The sequence below is a fragment of the Tupaia chinensis genome, unplaced genomic scaffold (genome assembly GCF_000334495.1).
Source record: "Tupaia chinensis unplaced genomic scaffold, TupChi_1.0 Scaffold143654_1, whole genome shotgun sequence".
Taxonomy (NCBI): domain Eukaryota; kingdom Metazoa; phylum Chordata; class Mammalia; order Scandentia; family Tupaiidae; genus Tupaia; species Tupaia belangeri.
Genome location: NW_006203502.1, coordinates 730,063 through 750,636, shown reverse-complemented (window position 1 = coordinate 750,636; position 20,574 = coordinate 730,063). Strand labels below are relative to the sequence as shown.

The 20,574-nt window shown below is 38.6% G+C and overlaps 1 protein-coding gene across 2 annotated transcripts in view; it reads right to left on the bottom strand.

Moving 5' to 3' along the window:
* Window positions 1-257: 257 nt before the first annotated feature.
* Window positions 258-20,574, bottom strand: part of ZFP14 (ZFP14 zinc finger protein) — a 48,237-nt gene continuing 27,920 nt past the window's right edge. Inside the window, exons 3-5 of one of the 2 annotated variants that reach the window (XM_014582594.2) lie at window positions 16,286-16,412; window positions 13,616-13,717; window positions 258-3,012 (exon numbers count right to left, since the gene is read on the bottom strand). In XM_014582594.2, the coding sequence (XP_014438080.1) occupies window positions 1,646-3,012; window positions 13,616-13,717; window positions 16,286-16,412 (1,596 nt within the window). In that variant the 3' untranslated portion in view covers window positions 258-1,645. The remainder of the gene's footprint in view (window positions 3,013-13,615; window positions 13,718-16,285; window positions 16,413-20,574) is intronic. The other variant, XM_006164673.3, reaches the window with a different exon arrangement.

Below are 20,574 nucleotides of genomic sequence, written 5' to 3'. Positions count from 1 at the left end.
AGAGATTAGTTTCTTTTTCTTTTTCTTTTTCTTTCTTTCTTTCTTTTTTTTTTTTTTTTGAGAGGTTTTTGCTATAGGACACAAGTGCTCGCCAGAAAGACAGAGAGAGACAGAGAGAGAGAAAGTGAGAAATCACCCCCCTGCAGGGGGATGGCCACTGCAATCCCTTCTCCTCCATTATCCTCTCAGGATCCTGGGTGCACACACACACATGCACCCGCTGTGAATTTAAGCCACCGGGTCTAGGACCTGAACCACAATTGATTACATGGGAGTCCACTGACATAGCCATTACGCCAACTGCTGGTCCCAAGATTAGTTTCTTTTATGTCACTTTTTGAGGGTTTCTAATTCATCTTAAACTGTGATCAGAACAGGGATTGTAAATAATTTGTTGTTTTTCTTTTGAATTACAGGAAAATAATTTCATATTTGATTCTTCAACAGTTGTACTCCTAACCACATTCATTTCAGCATGAAATTTCTGATGAAGTTCAATGATTAAAACTCCTTATATTCACTATAATCTCTTAGATTTTACCCAGAATAAATGATCTTCAGTTTAGTAAGTGCTGAGAGGTAATAAGCATTTTTACATTTATTACTTCTATAGGATCTTTCATGTGGACTTACTAATACTAATGATAACTATTATAGATAATATTTACAGAATACATGCTATGTGACTGCTATTCTTCCAAGTATTAACTATTCACTCCTTACAACAAACCTACTACACATTGTGGTAAGCTGACTCTAAATTGGCCCTCAGTGGTCAATTAGTATTCACATTCTTGTGTAATTCTCTTCTACTCAGTGTGGGCTACCTAATAATTTACTTTTCACCAGTAGAAGATAGCAGAGGTGATGGGATGTTAATTCCATGATTATATTACATAAGATTGTAACTTCTGTCTTGCTAGCAGATGCTACTGCCTTCTTAGCTTGCATACCTTGAAAAAGCAAGCAGCCATTGTTTGAAGCCATTGTGGCAAAGAACTTCCCTCAGTCTTCAACCAATAGCCAACTTGAAATTGAGGATCTCAGTGTAACGGCCCTTGTGCAAACAAATTTAGACAAGAATCATGTTAGCTTAGATGTGGATCCTTTCCCATTTGAACCTTCAGATGAGACCCCAGCTCATATATGCATTATAGCCTTGTGGGAGACCCTGAAGCAGAAGACTGAATTAAGTCATGCCTGGACTCTTGATCTACTAAAGACTGAGATAATAAATACGTATTATCTTAAGCTACTAAGTTTGTTGTAGTTTATTACATAACAATAAATAACTAATACATGTAAGTACTATTATCACCATTTTACAAGTGAGCAAACGAGGCACAGAAGTTTAGTATCTTCTTCAATATTGTAGTGGTAATAAAGTAGTGAAATGGAGATAATGATAGATAAGGCTAAAGATGTTCCTATATTTATACATTATTCTGTCATTGGAATGTGCTGAAGATAAACAATACATGAATGGTGATAGTCAGCTTTTAAGCAACATATTCTTTTTCTAATATAAAATTTATCATGCTTGGTTGTAAGCATGAAACAAATTTTCTTGAAAATGAACTTTCTGATATTCTGTAACATTTGAAGGCTTTCTTATACTAAACGTACATTTGAAGGCTTTCTTGTACTAAATTCCATTATGAATCTTCTGATGTTGGGTAAGGTGTGAATGTTGTCTAAAGGCCTTCTTACATTCCTTACATTTGTAGGGTTTCTCACCAGTATGAATTCTCTGGTGTTGAGTAAGAAATGAATAAAGTCTAAAGGCCTTACCACACTCCTTACATTCATAAGGCTTTTCACCAGTATGAATACTCTGATGTTGAGTAAGTTGTGACAGAAGTCTAAAGGGTTTTCTACATTCTTTACATTCATAAGGTTTCTCACCAGTATGAATACTCTGATGTTGACTAAGTTGTGAGAGTAGTCTAAAGGCCTTTCCACATTCTTCACATTCATAGGGTCTTTCACCAATATGAATGCTCTGATGTGAAATAAGTTGTGAGTAACTACTAAAAGTCTTCCAACATTCCATACATTCATAAGGTTTCTCACGAGTATGAATTCTTTGATGTCGAACAAGTTGTTGTCTTAATCTAAAAGTCTTCCCACATTCTTTACATTCAAAGGGTTTCTCACCAGTATGAATACTCTGATGGACAGTAAGTTGTTGACATATTCTAAAAGCCTTCCCACATTCCTTACATTCATAGGGTTTCTCACCAAAATGAATTTTTTGATGTACTCTAAGATCTGGACCACATACAAAGGCTTTCCCACATTCTTTACATTCATAGAGCTTTTCAGCAGTATGAAGTCTCTGATGTCGAGTAAGGTGTGTACACTGTCTGAAAGTCTTCCCACATTCTTTACATTCATAGGGTTTCTCACCAGTGTGAATTCTTTGATGTCGAGCCAGTTGCTGATGTACTCTAAAGGCCTTTCCACATTCCTTACATTCATAGGGTTTTTCACCAGTATGAAGTCTCTGATGTTGAGTAAGTTCTTGGAGCACTGTAAAGGCTTTTCCACATTCCTTACATGCATATGGCTTCTCACCAGTATGGAGTTTGTGATGTCGAATAAGGTGTGCACGCTGTCTAAAGGCCTGCCCACATACCTTACATTTATATGGTTTTTCACCAGTATGAATTCTCAGGTGTTGACTAAGTGTTGAGCGACGAATAAATGTCTTCCTACATTCCTTACATTCATATATCTTTTCTCCATTATGAATTCTCTGATATTCAGAAAGAAAATTGTGCTTTTTGTAAGTGGTTATTTTTTCAGAAGTAATTTTCACTTGCCCAAAATATCCATCTTGTGGTTCCTTTTGCCCCTCCATCTTGCTTTTGCATTCCCAATCATTTCTAAAAATGGAGCCATGAAGACCACAATTTTTAAATCTTTCCATTATCTCCCACTGGAATGAACATATTTCATAAATGTCCTTTTCTGGAGATAAAGTATTGATCTTGTATTTGGATTCCAAATCTGAAAGAAACAAGAAAGAAAACATGCCATTTTCCTTTGCCAAAAGAAAGAAAACTTTTATAGAGAAATAAAAGGCAACTAAAATATGGACCAGCAGATGGTGCAGTGGCTAAGGCAGTGGACTCCCATGTGGCCAATCACAGTTCAAGTCCCAGACCTGGTGGCTTGCTTTCTCACTTTCTCTCTCTTTCTCTGGTAAGCACATTTGCCCTATAGCTAACCTAAAACATAAATACAATAAAGTTAAATAAATAACTTTTTAAAAGGCAATTAAAATAATGATTATAAGTGAATAGATCCAATCGCTCTCAAACACAGGCATTTCTATTACAGTACCACATATGTATACCTAAAAAAAAAAAACAAAACAATCTTTATTCTTCCATCTATATACTAACCAGGCTCAACTCTGCTTAGCTTCCAAGATCAGATGAGATCAGGCACATTCAGGGTGGTATGGCCATAGACAAAAAAAGCCCTTATTCTCTATAAACTTAATTTAAAGAAAAAATAGGGCTAGAGAAGACTACACAACTCTATGCAATTCTTTTGTTTATTTGTTTGCTTTGTTTTGTCAACAGGCACATGCGCTTGCCAGCGAGAGAAAAAGAAAATGAGAAATCATCTCCCAGGGCATGGCCATGCCACTGTCCCATCCTCCATCTCCTCTATGCATTGTGGGCACACACGCAGACACACAAATGCCTGGTGTGATTTTCAAATCACCAGGTCTGGAACTCTAACTGCAGTCAGTCATGTGGGAGTCCATTGCCTTAACCACTATACTACCTGCTGACCCCACCTCTATGCAATTCTATTAGCAGAGCACTAACAAATATAATACCTGATATTTCAGGGAATAACTCAAAAGGTAGTTTAGCATTGCTGAAGCTACTTCGTGGATTTTATTTTGTTTCAGAGGGTTTTTTTGCTATAGGGCACGTGTGCTCGTCAGAGAGAAAGAGAGAGACAGAAAGCAGAAAACTGCACCCCCAGAGAGGATGATCATGCCACAATCCCTTCTCTTCCATTCTCCTCTTGGGATTTTGGGCATGCACGCACACATGCCAGGTGGGAGTTTTTTGTTTTTTAAAAAAATATTTTTATTTAACTTTATTTATTTATTTGTTTATTATTTTTTAATTTTTGGAGAGGTTTTTGCTATAGGGTGCATGTGCTCACCAGAGAGAGAGAGAGAGAGAGAGACAGAGACAGAGAGACAGAAAGCGAGAAATCACCCCCCGGGGGGATGGCCACGCCACAATCCCTTCTCCTCCATTCTCCTCTCAGGATCTTGGGCACGCACGCACACATACCCGGCATGAGTTTAAGCCACCGGGTCCAGGACTTGAACCATAGTCGACTACATGGGAGTTCAGTGACATAGCCATTACGCTAACTGTGGAGCCCTATTTATTTTATTTTAATATGACCAGAAAGAGACATAGTGAGAGAGAGACAGAAAGTGAGAAAGCAAGCTGCCAGGTCTGGGACTTAAACTGCAGTCAACCATATGGGAGTCCAGCGCCCTTAACCACCACGCCACCTGCTGCCCTACCCAGTGTGTTTTTAAGCTGGTAGGTCCAGGACTCAAACCAGAATCAACTATGTGAGAGAACAGCAATATAACCATTATGCCATCCACCAGTCCCTTTCATGGATTTTTTGTTGTTGTTGTTAGGTTTTTGCCAGAAGGTGCCTGTGCTCACCAGAGAGAGAGAAAGACAGTAGGAGGAAAAATGAGAAATCACCCACCCTAGGGAGGATGGCCATGCCACAATCCCTTCTCCATTCTCCTCCTAGGATTTTGGGCATACATGCAAATGAACCCAGCATTTTTTTCAAGCCACCAGGTCTGGAACGCAAATTGCAGTCAGCCACGTGGGAGTCCAGTGCCTTAATCACCATGCTACCTGCTGGCCCCCACTTCACAGATTTTTTAAAAATGCACAAAAAAAGACCAGCAAGTGGTGTAGTGGTTATGTCACTGGACTCCCACATGGCCTACCACAGTTCAAGTTCCAAATTCAGTGGCTTGATAATCCCACTCAGTGATTTGAAGGATCAATACTATATTTTAAATGTAATTCTACAGCTGGTTTTTAAATACATATTCTAAAAGGATAGGATAGATATTTTTGTTTGGGGTGTTCTGGTCATAAATATACAGCTACTGCTGATGAACTTGAGTAGCTGACTGCTTAAATCCAGGTCAGTCTTCATGAGATCAGACTGCTCATCTCTTATTCATTAGGGCAACAATAGCAAGCCAATTCTATAATATGGAAGAACTGGGAGATGTTTTACCAGAACAAACTCAAGGTTAAGATATGACCCCCAACTGTGCTGCAACATTCTGAGACTCCTAGAGGAAGTGCTGCCCTGCTTTGTGTGAAACAACTCTCAGAGGAAACACCACTAACTGGTTTCTCCCCAGGAGATTTAAGAAACATAAGAGGTGACGTGTAAGCTGGCTTGTATTTTTAAAGATTTTCATAATTTTATTTATTTTAAAAGATTTATGGGGCCAGCAGGTGGCGTGGTGGTTAAGGCAATGGAATTCCCATATGGTCAACTATGGTTTGAGTCCTGGACCTGGTGGCTTGCTTTTTCACTTTCCCCTCGCTCTCTGTCTTTCTCTGGCAAAACTCATGGGAAAAAAATAATAATAAATTGATAAAATACTCTCAAAAAAGATTTGTTCATTTATTTAATTTTATTATTATCATGATTATTTAAAAAATTTAACCAGAGAGAGAGAGAGAGACAGAAATGGGAAGTGAGAAAGCAAGTCACCAGGTCCAGGACTTGAACCATGATTGGCCATGTGGGAGTAAAGTGCTTTAGCCACCACGCCACCTGCCAACCCCCAAGTTGGTCTGTATTTTTATCAATATTCTGTGGTTCTGCATCTCAGTGGAAAATTCTATCTAACAAGGAGAGGGAGAAAGTAATTTATTCTCCTCCACAACTAGAAAATTAGTATTTTATAAAAATAGTATGCCAGTCTAATGACTGATTATTTAATGCCCCTCAGAAATTCAATCTTGCTGTAAAAACCAATAAATGCATGTTGTGCAAACAAAAGGTGGGGGAGAAATAATGTAATCCTCTCCCATCAAAAACAAACACCCTAGAGGGACTAGGAGAACTGAAGGTTTTCTGCCCAGACTTCACCCTCCTGGAGCCAGATCAAGCCAGGACAAGCCAATCACCAGCAAATTACACTTGAGTTTGAAGCGCCCCCTTTCAGGAACTAGGACAACTGAAAGTTTTCTGCCCTCCTGCTTCCTAGATCAAGCCAAGGTCAGAGTAATCCTCATACTCCCTAGAATCTGCAGCACAAAGGGAGAAAAACATTACTGCTGAGAGATTGCACTTCCTGCTGCATGCTTCTGAGCTCTCAGATTTAACTTCAAAAATTAGAAAAAAGTAAAATCCATCAGATGACCAGAAACCACCCCAGAGGCACAAAAAATATGAGAAGCCAAGAAAGAATCTCTCCCCTAAGGTAAAAGAACAATTTTTCATCCTTCACATACAATACAAGGGAACTCATGAGAACCAGATTAAACAACAGAGTTCGGTATTTTTCATAACAATTTTACAAATATCACAAGTATTTGGGGGGGGGAGGCAGGTGGTGTACTGATTAAGGACACTAGACTCCCACATGGCCGACTGTGGTTCAAGTCTTGAACCTGGCGGCTTGCTTTCTCTCTGTCTCTGTCTCTCTCTGGTCAAAATTGGAAAATAATGATAATAAATAAATAATTCTTAAATTTTTTTTCATTTAAAGAAGAGGGAAAACAAAACAAAACAAACATCCTAGCATTTTATTTTCCCTAGAATAAGACACATTGATTTAAAAAAATCTATGTGGAAAAATAAGCTACCATGTATAATAAAAATACTGGAAAGCAAGAGCAACAAGATGGGAACATCCCAAGACTTATTAAAAACACACTAAGCACTTTAACAATTAAAACACTATGATATCCCCCGGGGCCCTGCTGGGCCGGCGGAAGCGGGTTCAGGGAAAAAAGAAAAATAAAGATTATCTACCGATAATTCAGCCTCCAGCCCACAAACCCGAGTGGCAGAAAGCCCCTCTAGCCTTCTCTCTGTCTCTGACTCGGTTTCTCGCTGCCTCTGTCTCTGTCTTTTTTTAATGTAATTTTTCCTTTAAAAATTTTTTAAGGTAAAGTATTCTCTTGGCTTTCAGCCCCTCCTTTATCTTGCTAATAATCTCCTTTCCCCCTCCCATCCAGAAGAGGCCAGCAGGGGTAGGCCTTCAGAAGAAGACTCCTCCATGGCTCCCGAGAACTAGTGAGTTCATGCACACTGTGCAATTTTTAATTTTTTGCTTTTTAAAAAATTTTTTTGTTTTTATTTTTTTCCTCCTTTTCTCTGTTTCTCTCCCCCCCCCCCGCCTTTGTTTTGTTTTCTTTTTCTTTTATCTCATCACTCTGCTCCTCAATCTCCATTGTCTGTGTTTTTAGACGGATCTAAGGGAACCATAGCCAAACATCCAAATACAATTAAGGTTAACAAATTCTTCAATATCCACTAAATCTGCTGCATAAAGGGATAACAATGGAACGGCAAAGAGATTCCAGATCACCTCCTTCTGCTCGCTCCTGAATGCTCAGATTGAACTTCGAGAATTAGGAAGAAACACACCATCTATCAGATGACTAGAAATCACCGCAGGGTCACAAGAAATATGGGAAAGCAAGAAAATACCTTTCCTCCTCTTCATCCACAGAGAGTTCAATGGAAATGTTTGATAAAGAATTTAGAATATACATAATGATGAAGCTAACAGAGATGGAAGAGATGAGAGACAATGAACTGTGGAAGGGGCAGGAGAAAGGGGCTGATGAGTTCCAGGAGATGAGGAAATTCTTGCAAAATCTAAAAGAGGAAATACATACTTTAAAAAAGAATCAAACAGATCTGTTAAGATGAAGGCTATAATACAGGAAGTCAAAATCTCCCTTGAAAGTATTAAAAACATACTAGATCATACAGAAAATCAAATCTCAGATATAGAAAACTGCTGGCCTAGAAGAATCCACCACGAAGACTAAGAAAACTGCCCCCCAAAAATGAGAATAATATACAAAAAATACTTGATACCATCAAACATCCAAACATCCGGATAACTGGTATCCCAAAAGACAAAGAAACTCATAAGGGCATTGATAATCTATTCCATGAAATCCTGCAAGAAAACTTTCTAAATCTAGAGAGGCACTCAAAGATCCGATCCCAAGAAATACAAAGGACCCCAAATAGAATCAACCAAGAAGATCTTCTCCAAGATACATTATAGCTAAACTGACCAAAACCACAAAGACAAGATACTAAGATTGGTGAGAGAAAAACAGCAAGTTACCTACAAAGGATATCCCATCAGGCTAACAGCAGACCTCTCATCAGAAACAATGTGAGTGAGGAAAGAATAAAAATATATATTCAAAGTGTTAAGGGAAAAGTAATTTCAACCAAGAATACTGTACCCGGCAGGATTATCCTTCACATGGGAAGAAAGGATGAGAACATTCTCAGATAAAAGAAACCTGAAAGAATTTACCAAAACCAGACCAGATTTCCAAGAAGTTATGAAGGGAGTACTATACCGAGAAAATTAAATACAGACACAGAAATAAGAGTTCAAAAACTAAGAAAATGGCCAACTTAATCATTAGGACAAGTCTGGTGTTGAATATTATATCCCAGAATTTAATCAGGAAGATTGAACCACAACAGAAGATAGATTAAGTACATGAAACTGAACTGGTGAAACAGCATTTTATGACTTCTGACTAAAACATTGCTGATTTTCTTCTAGGCTTCATTTCCTGCATAAGAGTTCAAAAACTAAGAAAATGGCCAACTTAATCATTAGGACAAGTCTGGTGTTGAATATTATATCCCAGAATTTAATCAGGAAGATTGAACCACAACAGAAGATAGATTAAGTACATGAAACTGAACTGGTGAAACAGCATTTTATGACTTCTGACTAAAACATTGCTGATTTTCTTCTAGGCTTCATTTCCTGCTTTTAAGGATTTGTGTCCTGTCTTGAGCTGCCAATAGGTTCATGCACCTACTATTTGAATAGAATCCTAACCTGTTTCCTGACTTTAAGTGTTAAGCAAATTTCCTTAGCATTTCTTTGATTTATTAAAGTTAAAACAGCTTTTCTTGAAATTATCAGCTGACCTTGCTATTGAAAGTAGTTAGATTATTTAAGAAATTGTGTGGTCGATAACATATGGGGGAAAAAAGAATGGAAAACAACTGTAGATATCAGACATAGTGTGGGAGGAGGGTAAGAAAGGGCAGAGGGACAGAAATAGTGTGTATATATATACATATATATATATCCTATTATGTATATATGTGTATAATAGGGTATATATATGTATATATATATACACACATACACAATTTATATATGAAACTAGAAATGGAAAATTATTGACGATAACATGCATGATTAAGCCACTATACAGTATATTCTTGATGGGAAATCACATTTTGTATGCTGTGATGATGCTTAGGGTATGAATGTAAATTAATTAATTAAAAATGTTTCAGAAATAAAAAAGCTCATGGGAGTATGTGTAATGGGAAAACTATGTATGAGTTTAAAAAGATTTTTGTACCAAAATAAATTCATACTTTAACTGTAAAAAAAAAACAATATAGTAATACATATGCTTCCTTATTAAAATATTACACAGAAAGTTCTAATACCTTCCATAATTTTGAAATACCGGTGATATTTCTAGTTACTGGCCACAATTGTAATGTGATATGAAAACACCTGTAACCTCTATGGATGGCACTGTCTTAGGTTGTGCAAGTACTATTAATACACGGACATCGATGGAATTTTAAATATCTGTAAATAAATCATTCTGCATGGAAAAAAAAATACACTATGATATTGGGGCCAGCATGATGGAATGGTGGTTACAGCTGCTGGATTCTTCATGACTGCCAGCACAGTTCAAGTCCTGGACCTGGGGTCTTGAAAAACAAGCTAGCATGTATGCATACATGCCCCAAATCCCTAAACTCCTAAGAGAAGAATGGAGGAGAAGGGATTGCAGCATGACCATCCCCCCTGGGAGGGTGCTTTCTCACTTTCTCTGCCTCATTCCAGTTGAGTGTACACATCCTATAGCAAATTAAAAAAAAAATAGTATGATATTGATGGAAAAAAATTGAAATATAGGGACTAGCAGTTGGCATAATGGCTATGTTGCTGGACTCCCATGTAATCAACCATGGTTTGAGTCTCGGACCCGGTGGCTTAAAACTCACGCCAGGCGGGTGTGCATGCGTGTCCAAGATCCCGAGAGGAGAGTGGAGAAGAAGGGATTGCTATGTGACCATCCCCCCGGGGGGCTGATTTCTAACTTTCTGTCTCTGTCTTTTGGGCGAGTGCACACACCCTATAGGAAAAACCTTCCAAAAAAAAATTGAAATATAAACATACTAAACTGTTCTCAGAAAACATACCGTTAATAACAATATTGGTGTTGTTATTCTAAAAATTAAATATATGTTGCATATTATGTGTATGAGAATAAAGTAAATTAGTAAGTACATAATTTTCGTGGAACCTGTTATGTTACCAACTGAATCTTTTGTGTCTTCCCACAATTCACATGTTGAAGTCCTGATTCCTGACATTATTTGGATGTGCAGTCTTTGGGACTCATCTAACTGGGTTTAGATGAGATCATAAAGTGGGAACGCTGATGACACGATCAGTTCATTTATAAAAAGAGAAAAAGACCAGAACTTGCTCTCTCTTTGCTTTGTGAGGAAACAGCAAGAAGGCAGCTGTCTCTGTAAACTAGGAGGCCCCCATCAGAATCTGACCATGGCAGAACCCTGATCTCAGACTTTAAGCCTCCAGAATGAAGAAAACAAATGTTTGTTTAAGCTACCCAGTCTCTGGTATTTTGTTATGGTTGCCAGGCTAAGGCAGAATCCATGATGAGCCTTTATTAAGGAATATAAAAAGAATAAAATAAAGAAAAGTAACAGAAGCCTGGAAAGGAAAAAACAAACAAACCTAAACCATAATTGGTTTACATTATGAGTACTAAATTGGTGACCACTGAATATTTTCCCCTTTATAACTAATAGTAACGCAAATGTGAAGACTTAGGGGGAAAGAAATAATTTACATGTTATTTGCTCTAAAATGTAGAACGACTATACCAACAAAAGAGAAAGTGGCTCCATTTTCTGGTTCTGATGGAGAAGCTGGTATCATACTAATCCCCGAAAAACACTGAAAAGGTCCATAGAAAAAAAAGAAGTTTTTAACAAAAGTTTATTTACTTCCTCTGAGTGAAAAAGACAAAAAACAGGCACCACCAACAGGGTTGCTACAGTGTGATACATCAACTACCTTGGTCAGCCCAGATCACTGGGTGCATGCACCTAAAGTACATAGAGAGGCCATAAGATACAAACCCAGGACCTTCAGTGTAGGTCCAGCTGTGTTACAGCTGTACCACCACCTGGCCTCCGAAAACAAACAAATAAACAAAAACTCCAATTATTTAATGACATTAATCAATCAAAGCAGATAGGAAAGCCAAGGTCCTGATGACAAAGCAAACATGTTGAACTAAACCGACATTCTGTATGGAATTTCACCTGAAGCATTTGCTAACTTTTAAGCTGAAGACCTACTATGGTGAGATGCCAAAAACTTAAGCAGAAAGCAGCTGCTAAAAGGATAAAAATCTAAGTAGAAATTTTGGCAGCCTTACAGTGCCAGGGAGACAGAAATTGAGTTCAGATTCTCCCAAAAAGTAAAGGTCTTGATAATCTTCCAGACTGAGGCCCCAGAAGGACTACACCTAGGTCTAAGAACACACAGTAAACAGACTATTCTTGACTAGATGAAGGTGATTGGGTCATATTTTGTCTGCCAGCCAGAAGCAAATGAAGTAATCACTAGAGAAAGACAGCATGTAGACAGTATTATTCACAGCCTTAAAATTTTTCAAACATAATTTCCGGTATTCAGTCATACATTATGAGATATATACAGACAGGAGAAAAATGACTGAAAACCATTAAGTATTTAAGTAAGACACTAAAGGGCTAGCCCATGGCCTGGTGGTTAAGGCTGCTGGATCCCACATGGCCAACCACATGGTGCAAGTCCCGGACCCATTGGCTTAAAACACGCAAATGTGCATGCAAGCACAAAATCCCAACAGTAGGGAGAAATGGAGAAGGGACTGCTGCATGACCATGCTCCATGAGGAGTGCTTTCTTGCCTTTTTACTTTCTCTCTCTTTCTTTCTCTTTCCAGTGAGTACATGTACCCGCTGGCAAAATATTTTTAAAAAGACAATAGAAATAGCACCAAATAAAATGGAATTTAATTAATTCTCATTAATATTGTTACTATTAAAATTAACTTATATTAGTTAATATGATTAATATTTCTTTGTTTTGAAGAGAAAAGGTTTTTTAAAATTTATTTAACAATATTTATTTGAATTTGACCAGAGAAGGACAGAGTGAGAGAGAAAGAGAAAAAGTAAGAAAGCAAGCTGCCAGGTCCAGGACTCGAACCGCAGTCAGCCATGTGGTAGTCCAGCAATCTTAACCACCATGCCACCTGCCTGATTTATATTTCAAAAAAATAACAAAATGATGGGACCACCAGATGGAGTAACGGTTAAGTTGCTGGACTCTCACGTAGTCAACCAAGATTTGAGTCCTGAAACTGGTGGCTTAAACCTTACATAGGGCATGTGTGCATGCATGCCCAAAATCCCAAGAAGAGAATAGAGGAGAAAGGAGTGTGGCATGGCCATCCCTCCTGGGGGGTGATTTCTCGCTTTCTGTCTCTCTCCTTCTCTTCAGCAAGTGTACGTGCCCTATAACAAACAAACAAACAAACAAACAAACAAAAACCTCTCTTAAAAAAGAATAAATAAAAGAAGACAATCTAACCAGAGAAGTAGACCCCACTAAAAATATCCAAATAAGGGCCAGTAGGTAGTGTAGAGGTTAAAGCAGCTGGATCCCAATGGCTGAGTCCAATGGCCGACTGCATGGATCAATATAAATTTCCTTAGCTAGTCCAGGCTTAAAAAGATCTTAACTTGCTCTAGATCTCAAACCTTTTCTTCACAAGTAATGGTTTTTTGTTGTTGTTGTTGTTGTTTTTTGGAGAGATTTTCACTGTAGGGCGCGTGCGCTCGCCAGACAGACAGAGAGAGACATAGAGACAGAAAGCGAGAAATCACCCCCCAGGGGGGATGGTCACGCCGCAATCCCTTCTCCTCCATTCTCCTCCCAGGATCTTGGGCACGCACGCACACGCGCCCGGCGTGAGTTTTAAGCCACCAGGTCCGGGACACGAACCGCGGTCGACTACGTGGGAATCCAGCGACATAGCCATTACGCTAACTGCTGGTTCCCTTGTTGTTGTTTTTTAAGAAGGATCTGTAACAATATTTCAAGGATGTGTCTCCACCCTAATCACCTTGGCTATTACCTCTAGTAATGATATCTTGATCCCTGCTCAACCTTTACTTACCAGGGCAGTATCTTCTTGTCCCTTCCTTCACAACCAAACTGGGTTCCTTCCCTTCTTCATCCAATAAGGTAATCACATTTGGTTTAACAATAGAAGGTCCTGCTTAAGAGAAAAAGGTGACATAAACTATAATCCCAAAAGTTCTTAGATTCATATTTGGTTAAATTTATAACTAACTACAGTTCAAAATGGTACTTTATAAAGTCTAAGAGCAAAGAAGGAAAAACTGTTGAAAACCACAAACAAGTGGAATCAGAAGGTGGCATAATATTTAAGCACTGGACTCCCACATAACTGACTGTGATTCAAGTCCCAGACCTGGTGGCTTGAAACTCATGCTGGGTGCATATGTGTGCATGCCCAAAATTCCAAAAGGAGAATAGAGAAGAAGGGATTTTGGTGTGGCCATCACCTGGGAGGGTGATTTCTCATTTTCTGTTTCTCTGGTGAGCATATTCGCCCAGATAGCAAAAAATTCTCTCTCAAAAAAAGAAAAACACTCATGTTAGGGTAACCAGAGGATGACAAATAATAGATACTAGATGGTTAAGAGCAGGCTTTAATATAAGTTAAACTTTCACTCTGATAGGTGGTGCGGTGGTTGAAGGCACTGGACTCCCACATGGCCAACCATGGTTCAAGTCCTGGACCTGGTGGCTTGCTCTCTCACTTTCCCTCTCTCTCTCTCTCTCATTCTGTCCTTCTCTGGTCAAATTAAAATAAAATAAATGAATGAATAAATAAATAAAATAATTTTTAAAAATATATAACTTAAACTTTCACAGGCTGGATTTAGAGGTAATATTGGGTAGTACTTGAGAACACAGGCTCTCATTCCAGACTGCCTGGCTTCAAATTCTACCTCTGTTGTTATATTACCACAGCAAATTATTAACCTCTTGTGGCTAAGTTCTCTCATTTGAAATAAGGATAATAATAGCATCTTTCTCACATAGTTTAGAGGACTAATTAGTAATGTACCCTTCTCAGAATAGTGTCTGAGCACAAATATACACAGTGATATGTTTATATCACATATAATACATGTGCGTATTAGCTGCTTTTTTTTTTTTTTTGTAGAGGTTTTTGTCTTAGGGTGTGTAAACTCACTGGAGAATGAGAGAGACAGAGAAAGTGAGAAGGAAAGTGAGGAATCACCTCCAGGGGGAATGGCCATGCCACAATCTCTTCTCATCTATTCTCCTCCTGAGATCTTGGGCATAGACACACATACTCCCAGCGTGAGCCACTGAGTGTGGGACTCAAACTGCAGTCAGCCATGTGGAAGTCCAGTGACAACTGCTATGACATCTGCTGGCCCCTAGCTGTTAAATTTTACTGTTACTATTTTTTTTAAGAGATTTTTACTATAAGGAGTGTGTGTTTGCCAGAGACAGAAAGCAAGAAATTATCCCCAGGAGGGGATGATCATGCAACAGTCCCTTCTCCCCCATTCTCCTTCTGGGATTCTGGGCATGCATGTACAGGTGCCCAGGGTGAGTTTCAAGCTGCCAGGTCCAGGACTCGAACCACGGTCAGTCACATAGGAGTCTAGTGCCTTAGCTACTATATTACCTACTGGTCTCCTATTATTACTGTTTTGGTGAAAGGATATGAGGCTTTCTTAGACATTCTTAGATCCTTTCTAGGATAATCATTAAATATTAAATGAAGGGCCAGCAGGTGGCGTGATAGTTATGGTGCTCCCCATGGCGCTGCGTGGTTTGAGCCCCGGACTTGGTGGCTTGTTTTCTCACTCTCACTCTCCCTCTCCCTCTCTCTCTCTGTGTGTGTGTGTGTATGTGTATCTCTCTCTGATCAAATTAAATGAATGAATAAATAAAATTAAATAAATAATTCTAAAAATAATTAAATGAAAAGTTTGTAGATTTTAATTTTCCACCACAAAGCAGGTAGAATTTAATATATCTGTTAATAGAAAAAAGAATATACTTGAGTTTTAAATGAATTTTATGAATTCATCCCATATCATACATGTTCTGCAGGTTCCTTTGGTTTTTTTTCTTTTTTCTTTTTTTTGGCGGGGGGAGAGGTTTTCACTATAGGGCGCGTGCGCTCGCCAGACAGACAGACAGACAGAAAGCGAGAAATCACTCCCCAGGGGGGATGACCACGCCGCAATCCCTTCTCCTCCATTCTCTCGGGATCATGGGCATGCACGTACACGCGCCTGGCATGAGTTTTAAGCTGCCCTTTTAGGCCATCCGCTCGACTACGTGGGAGTCCAGGGACATAGCCATTACTCTAACTGCTGGTTCCCCTTTGATTTTTTTTAGAGAAACTTTGAACCCCTCTGTATTCTTCCTGTAGGTGGATTAGAAAGGAATATGAAACATCTATGTCAATTCTGACCTCAAATGCAATGTGAAATCTCATTACTTCAACAAGCTTTTTGCCATATTCAAATCTGGCTCCTTGGATTACTTACAGATTAGCGTGTGAACAAAGTCTGATAAACACAACAGGTGGAGAATCATTCAATGTTAAATGAAGGGGCAGAGAATCATTCAATGTTAAATGAAGGGGCTTATCTCTAACCCAACAAAGCTTATGCCATTCTTTTGGGAGTAGAGAGTAATATTATCTAATAATCTAGTCCTGAAGTTGACAAAAGAGAAAGCTAATATAATTTGTGATAAATTGCCTTACCTAGTGAGAGGAAATTGCTATAGTTTTCCCACATTACATCTCTGTACAAGTCCCTCTGAGCATGGTCCAGGAATTCCCATTCTTCCTGTGAGAAGTCTATAGCCACATCTCTGAATGTCACTAAACCCTAAAAAAATAAATTCACGTATTACTTGTGAAAATAAGTTAAATATGTTTAAAACTGAAAAGGAAGGTATTAAGGTCTACATTGCAGAGAAGGGGGCCACATAGCAGCAAACAGAGCAGGGTTGAAAATTTACGACATGAGTAAGAGACAGTAAGAAAATAAGTACTGCTGAAGCAGAGTGCCTATATGTTCTTGAATACTACTATGGTTACAGATAAGATTAAATTTTTATCTATACATATCTGGAAATGAATAAAATAACCCCAAAATTCCCAGCTAAATGAAATGGTGTACACAAGTTTACTGTAATATTAGGTGTCTCTACCGCCGATTCTTTTTTTAAAAGAATTATTTTATTTAACTTTATTTATTTATTTTTTAATATGACCAGAGAGGGACAGAATGTGTGTGTGTGTGTGGGGGGAGTGGGAAAGAAAGCCGCCAGGACTGGGACTCAAACTGTGGTCAGCTATGTGGGAGTCCAACGCCTTAATCACCATGCCACCTGCTGGCCTCTCTACCATAAATTCTTAAGAAATACGAGGTCTGAGGCTAGCAGGTGCTGTGGTAGCTAAGGTGCTGGAATGCCACATGACCTACTGCAATTTCAGTCCTGGACCTGATGGCTTGCTTTCTCACTTTCCCTTTCTCTCTGGTCAAATTAAAAATAATAATAATAACAAAATTAAATAAATAATTCTTGGGGAAAAAAAAGAAATAGGTCTTCCACTCTATTTTTCCCTTTAAGTATCATGAAAAAAAATTTCTCCTGAATGTACTACAAAGTTTAAATTTCAAACAAACTCAGATTTTTATTACATTTTCTCTACTATAACCAATTCTTTAGTAAACATTTAAAAATTTGCTGCATGGCAGTCCATATTTTGAATATATTCTCTCTCTCTTTTTTTTTTTTTACCGTTAAGAGGTTTTTGCCATAGGGCGCATGCTTTCGCTGGAGAGTGGTAGTGAGAGGGAAAGTGAGAAATCTCCCCCCCAGGCGGGGATGGCCACTGCCACATCCCTTCTCCATTCTCCTGTTGGGATTTTGGGTACACACGCACATGCGCCTGATGTGAGTTTTAAGGTCCTGGACTCAAACCATGTTTGATCATGTGGGAGTCCAGCATCTTAACCAATATGCCACCTGCTGAGCCCCAGAGATGATTCTTGATCTATTTGCGGGTCTGTTTTCATTACACTGGTGACAAGAGAGATTGCCAGTCCTAAAAAGTACAAGACAGTCAAGGAGCTGACACTGAACAGATGAGATTAACAATTTATTTGTCACATATACTCACTGTTCAAGGCAAGACATCATACATCATATAGAGCCACACCAGAGTTGTACACAGAAACAGTGAAAAGCAGGGGCTGTTTAAGACATGCTTTATAGTAATAACAGGGTGCGGTTTTCCCTGGTTCTGCAGGAGGATATATGGCTGGTTTGTCTAAATAATTCCATAAGCTGGCAGGGAGGAAAAACCCACTAGGGGGAGGAACCAGGAGGGGTAACTGTCAGTTGGATAAGAAGCCTTTCCTGCTAGATGAAGTGCATATCTGGTGAGAATAGGGGAACTCATGGATAGTTTTGGGGCCTTGACAAAGATGTCAAGGTAACATGTAATTTTAAACCTTACCAATAATGCCCTAATTACATCCTTACCTAATCCAGTCAGTTCCTAAAGCTTTATATTGCATAAGTTCTCAACATATATGGAAACAAATAAGTTAACACTAAATCCCATTTTGTATACCTGAAAAACTTAGATATGTGTAGTTAAGTTTTCCCTATAAGAAATTAAATAGAAACAAATTCTCTTTCAATAAACCAGAAAGCTCAAAACAGGGTCCTCCCACTTAACATCAGTAATTCATTCCCAAAAATTGGACATTCTAACACTACAATATTAACCAGGTACCTATTTTTCCAACATTTTAAATTAGAGCACTATAATGTATTATATGTCAATTCCAACCCTCCAACTGGTTTCACATTTTCCTCTAATATAGACTTAAATAGTACACATGGGTCAGTATACACACACACACACACACATTTAGTATTTTCATCATTTCTCCCCCCTCCCCCCCTTTTTTTTTGTCTTAGGGGCATGTGTGCTCACTGGAGAGAGAAAAACAGACATGGCAAGAGAGAAAATGAGAGCTCACTCCCCAGCTGGGAGGCGGGGGGAGCGGCGATCGCCATGCTGCAATGCCTTCTCCTCTATTCTCTTCCTGGGGTCTTGGGCACACACACATATGTGCCTGGTGTAGTTTTCAAGCCACTGGGTCTGGGACTTGAACCGCAGTCAGCCATGTGGGAGTCCAGCGACATAAGTGTTATGCTATCTGCTGGTCCTCCTCATTCCTTCTATGTAGTTCATTTTTCTCACTTGCTTTCTTTCTTCCTCCATAATCTTCTTCATTTTCCAAGTTGGCAGGACCTTATTTCACACTAGATGAAAACAAGGGCATCACAAAGTACACTAAGGGAAAGCATCTCTAACAAGAACTTAATAGCAGGAGTGGCTCACATTCAGGATGATGCTCTGATTCCTCCTTAATCACCAGCAGCACCAGATTTGTACATTTCCCCCTCCCTTTATAGATTTCTACCACAGGGCACATGTACTCACCAGAGAGAGAGAGAACGTGAGAAATCATTTCCCAGGGTGAATGGCCTAACCACAATCCTTTCTCCTCCATTCTTCTCTTGGGATTTTGGGCATGCATACACACGCACCTGGCATGATCTACAAGTTGCCAGGTCTGTGACTGAAACCATAGAGTCAGCCATGTAGGATCCAGCTGCCTTAAACCTCCACACTACCTGCTAGCCCCTGCACAGCCCCTTTAATGATATTTACAATTCAAAACACTTACAGATGATTCTGACAGTTTAACAATTGTATCTGGAATACAATAAGACTCTTCTTAAATATTGTTTTTATTAAAAAAGACAGTATTGAACTATATGATTCCACTTAAATAAAGTTCTAAAAATATGTAAAAATTAATTTATGGTGTTCAAAGTTAGGGTAGGTAGGAAATAAATGAAAGAGAGATGTCTGAGGTACTAGAAATATTCCTCTCTTGACCTGGTAGCATAGATATACTCACCTTATAAAAACTCATTCAGCTATATATTTGTGATTTTATACTTTTCTCTATATGTGACATACCTCAATAAAATGTTCATATAACTTTTTTTGGCCATAGGGTGCATGCACAATGCCTTCTCCTCCATTCTTCTTTTGAGATTTTGGGCATGCATGTACACGCACCCAGCATGAGTTTCAAGCTGCTGGGTCCAGGACTTGAACCACTATCAGCCAGGTGGGAGTCCAGAGATGTATCCATTATGTCTTCTGTTGGTCCCCATTTACTGGGTTTTAAGTATTAAAGTCAAAAGTTGTTTCATCAGGAGATGTTAATGGGGGTATGCTCTACAGAGAATCCCTGCATTTGTCTTTTTTTAAATTTATTTATTAACATTCATTCACTGTACATCATTACAGCATACAAAATGAGATTTTTTCCATCCAGAGTACACTGTATATTGCCTCAATCAAGCACAATCAACATACATGTTATCGTCAACAAATAATTTTCCATTTCTTATTTCCTGTATGTTTTGCCCCCCCCCATCCTTGATTCCCTATCTCTTACCCTCTGCAATCTCCCACTCTCCTCCCACACTGTCTCTGGTATCTATGTTTGCTTTCTATACTGTTTTCCCCCCACATTTTATTGAATTACTAAAGATCTTAGTTAATCTAAATATTTTCATAGCAAACACAGCTGATATATACATTTCCATGAACACAAATCTAACTTTAGGCATCCTATAAAGTAGCACCTAGCTGGGGCTATGTATCTTACTGTGGTCATCAAATAGATATTGTTCTGAAAACTTTTTTAAACTTAATTTATATTCTTTTCCCTAAGCATCATCACAGCATACAAAATGTGATTTCCCATCCAGAATATACTGCATAGTGACTTAATCATGTATATTATTATCAAAAATTTTCCATTTCTATCTTCTAGAATTTTTTCTTTACCCCTCTTTCTGACCCTCTGTCCTTTCCCACCCTCTTCTCACACTATCTCTGGTGTCTACAATTGTCTTCCATTCCTTTCCCACCCACATAATATT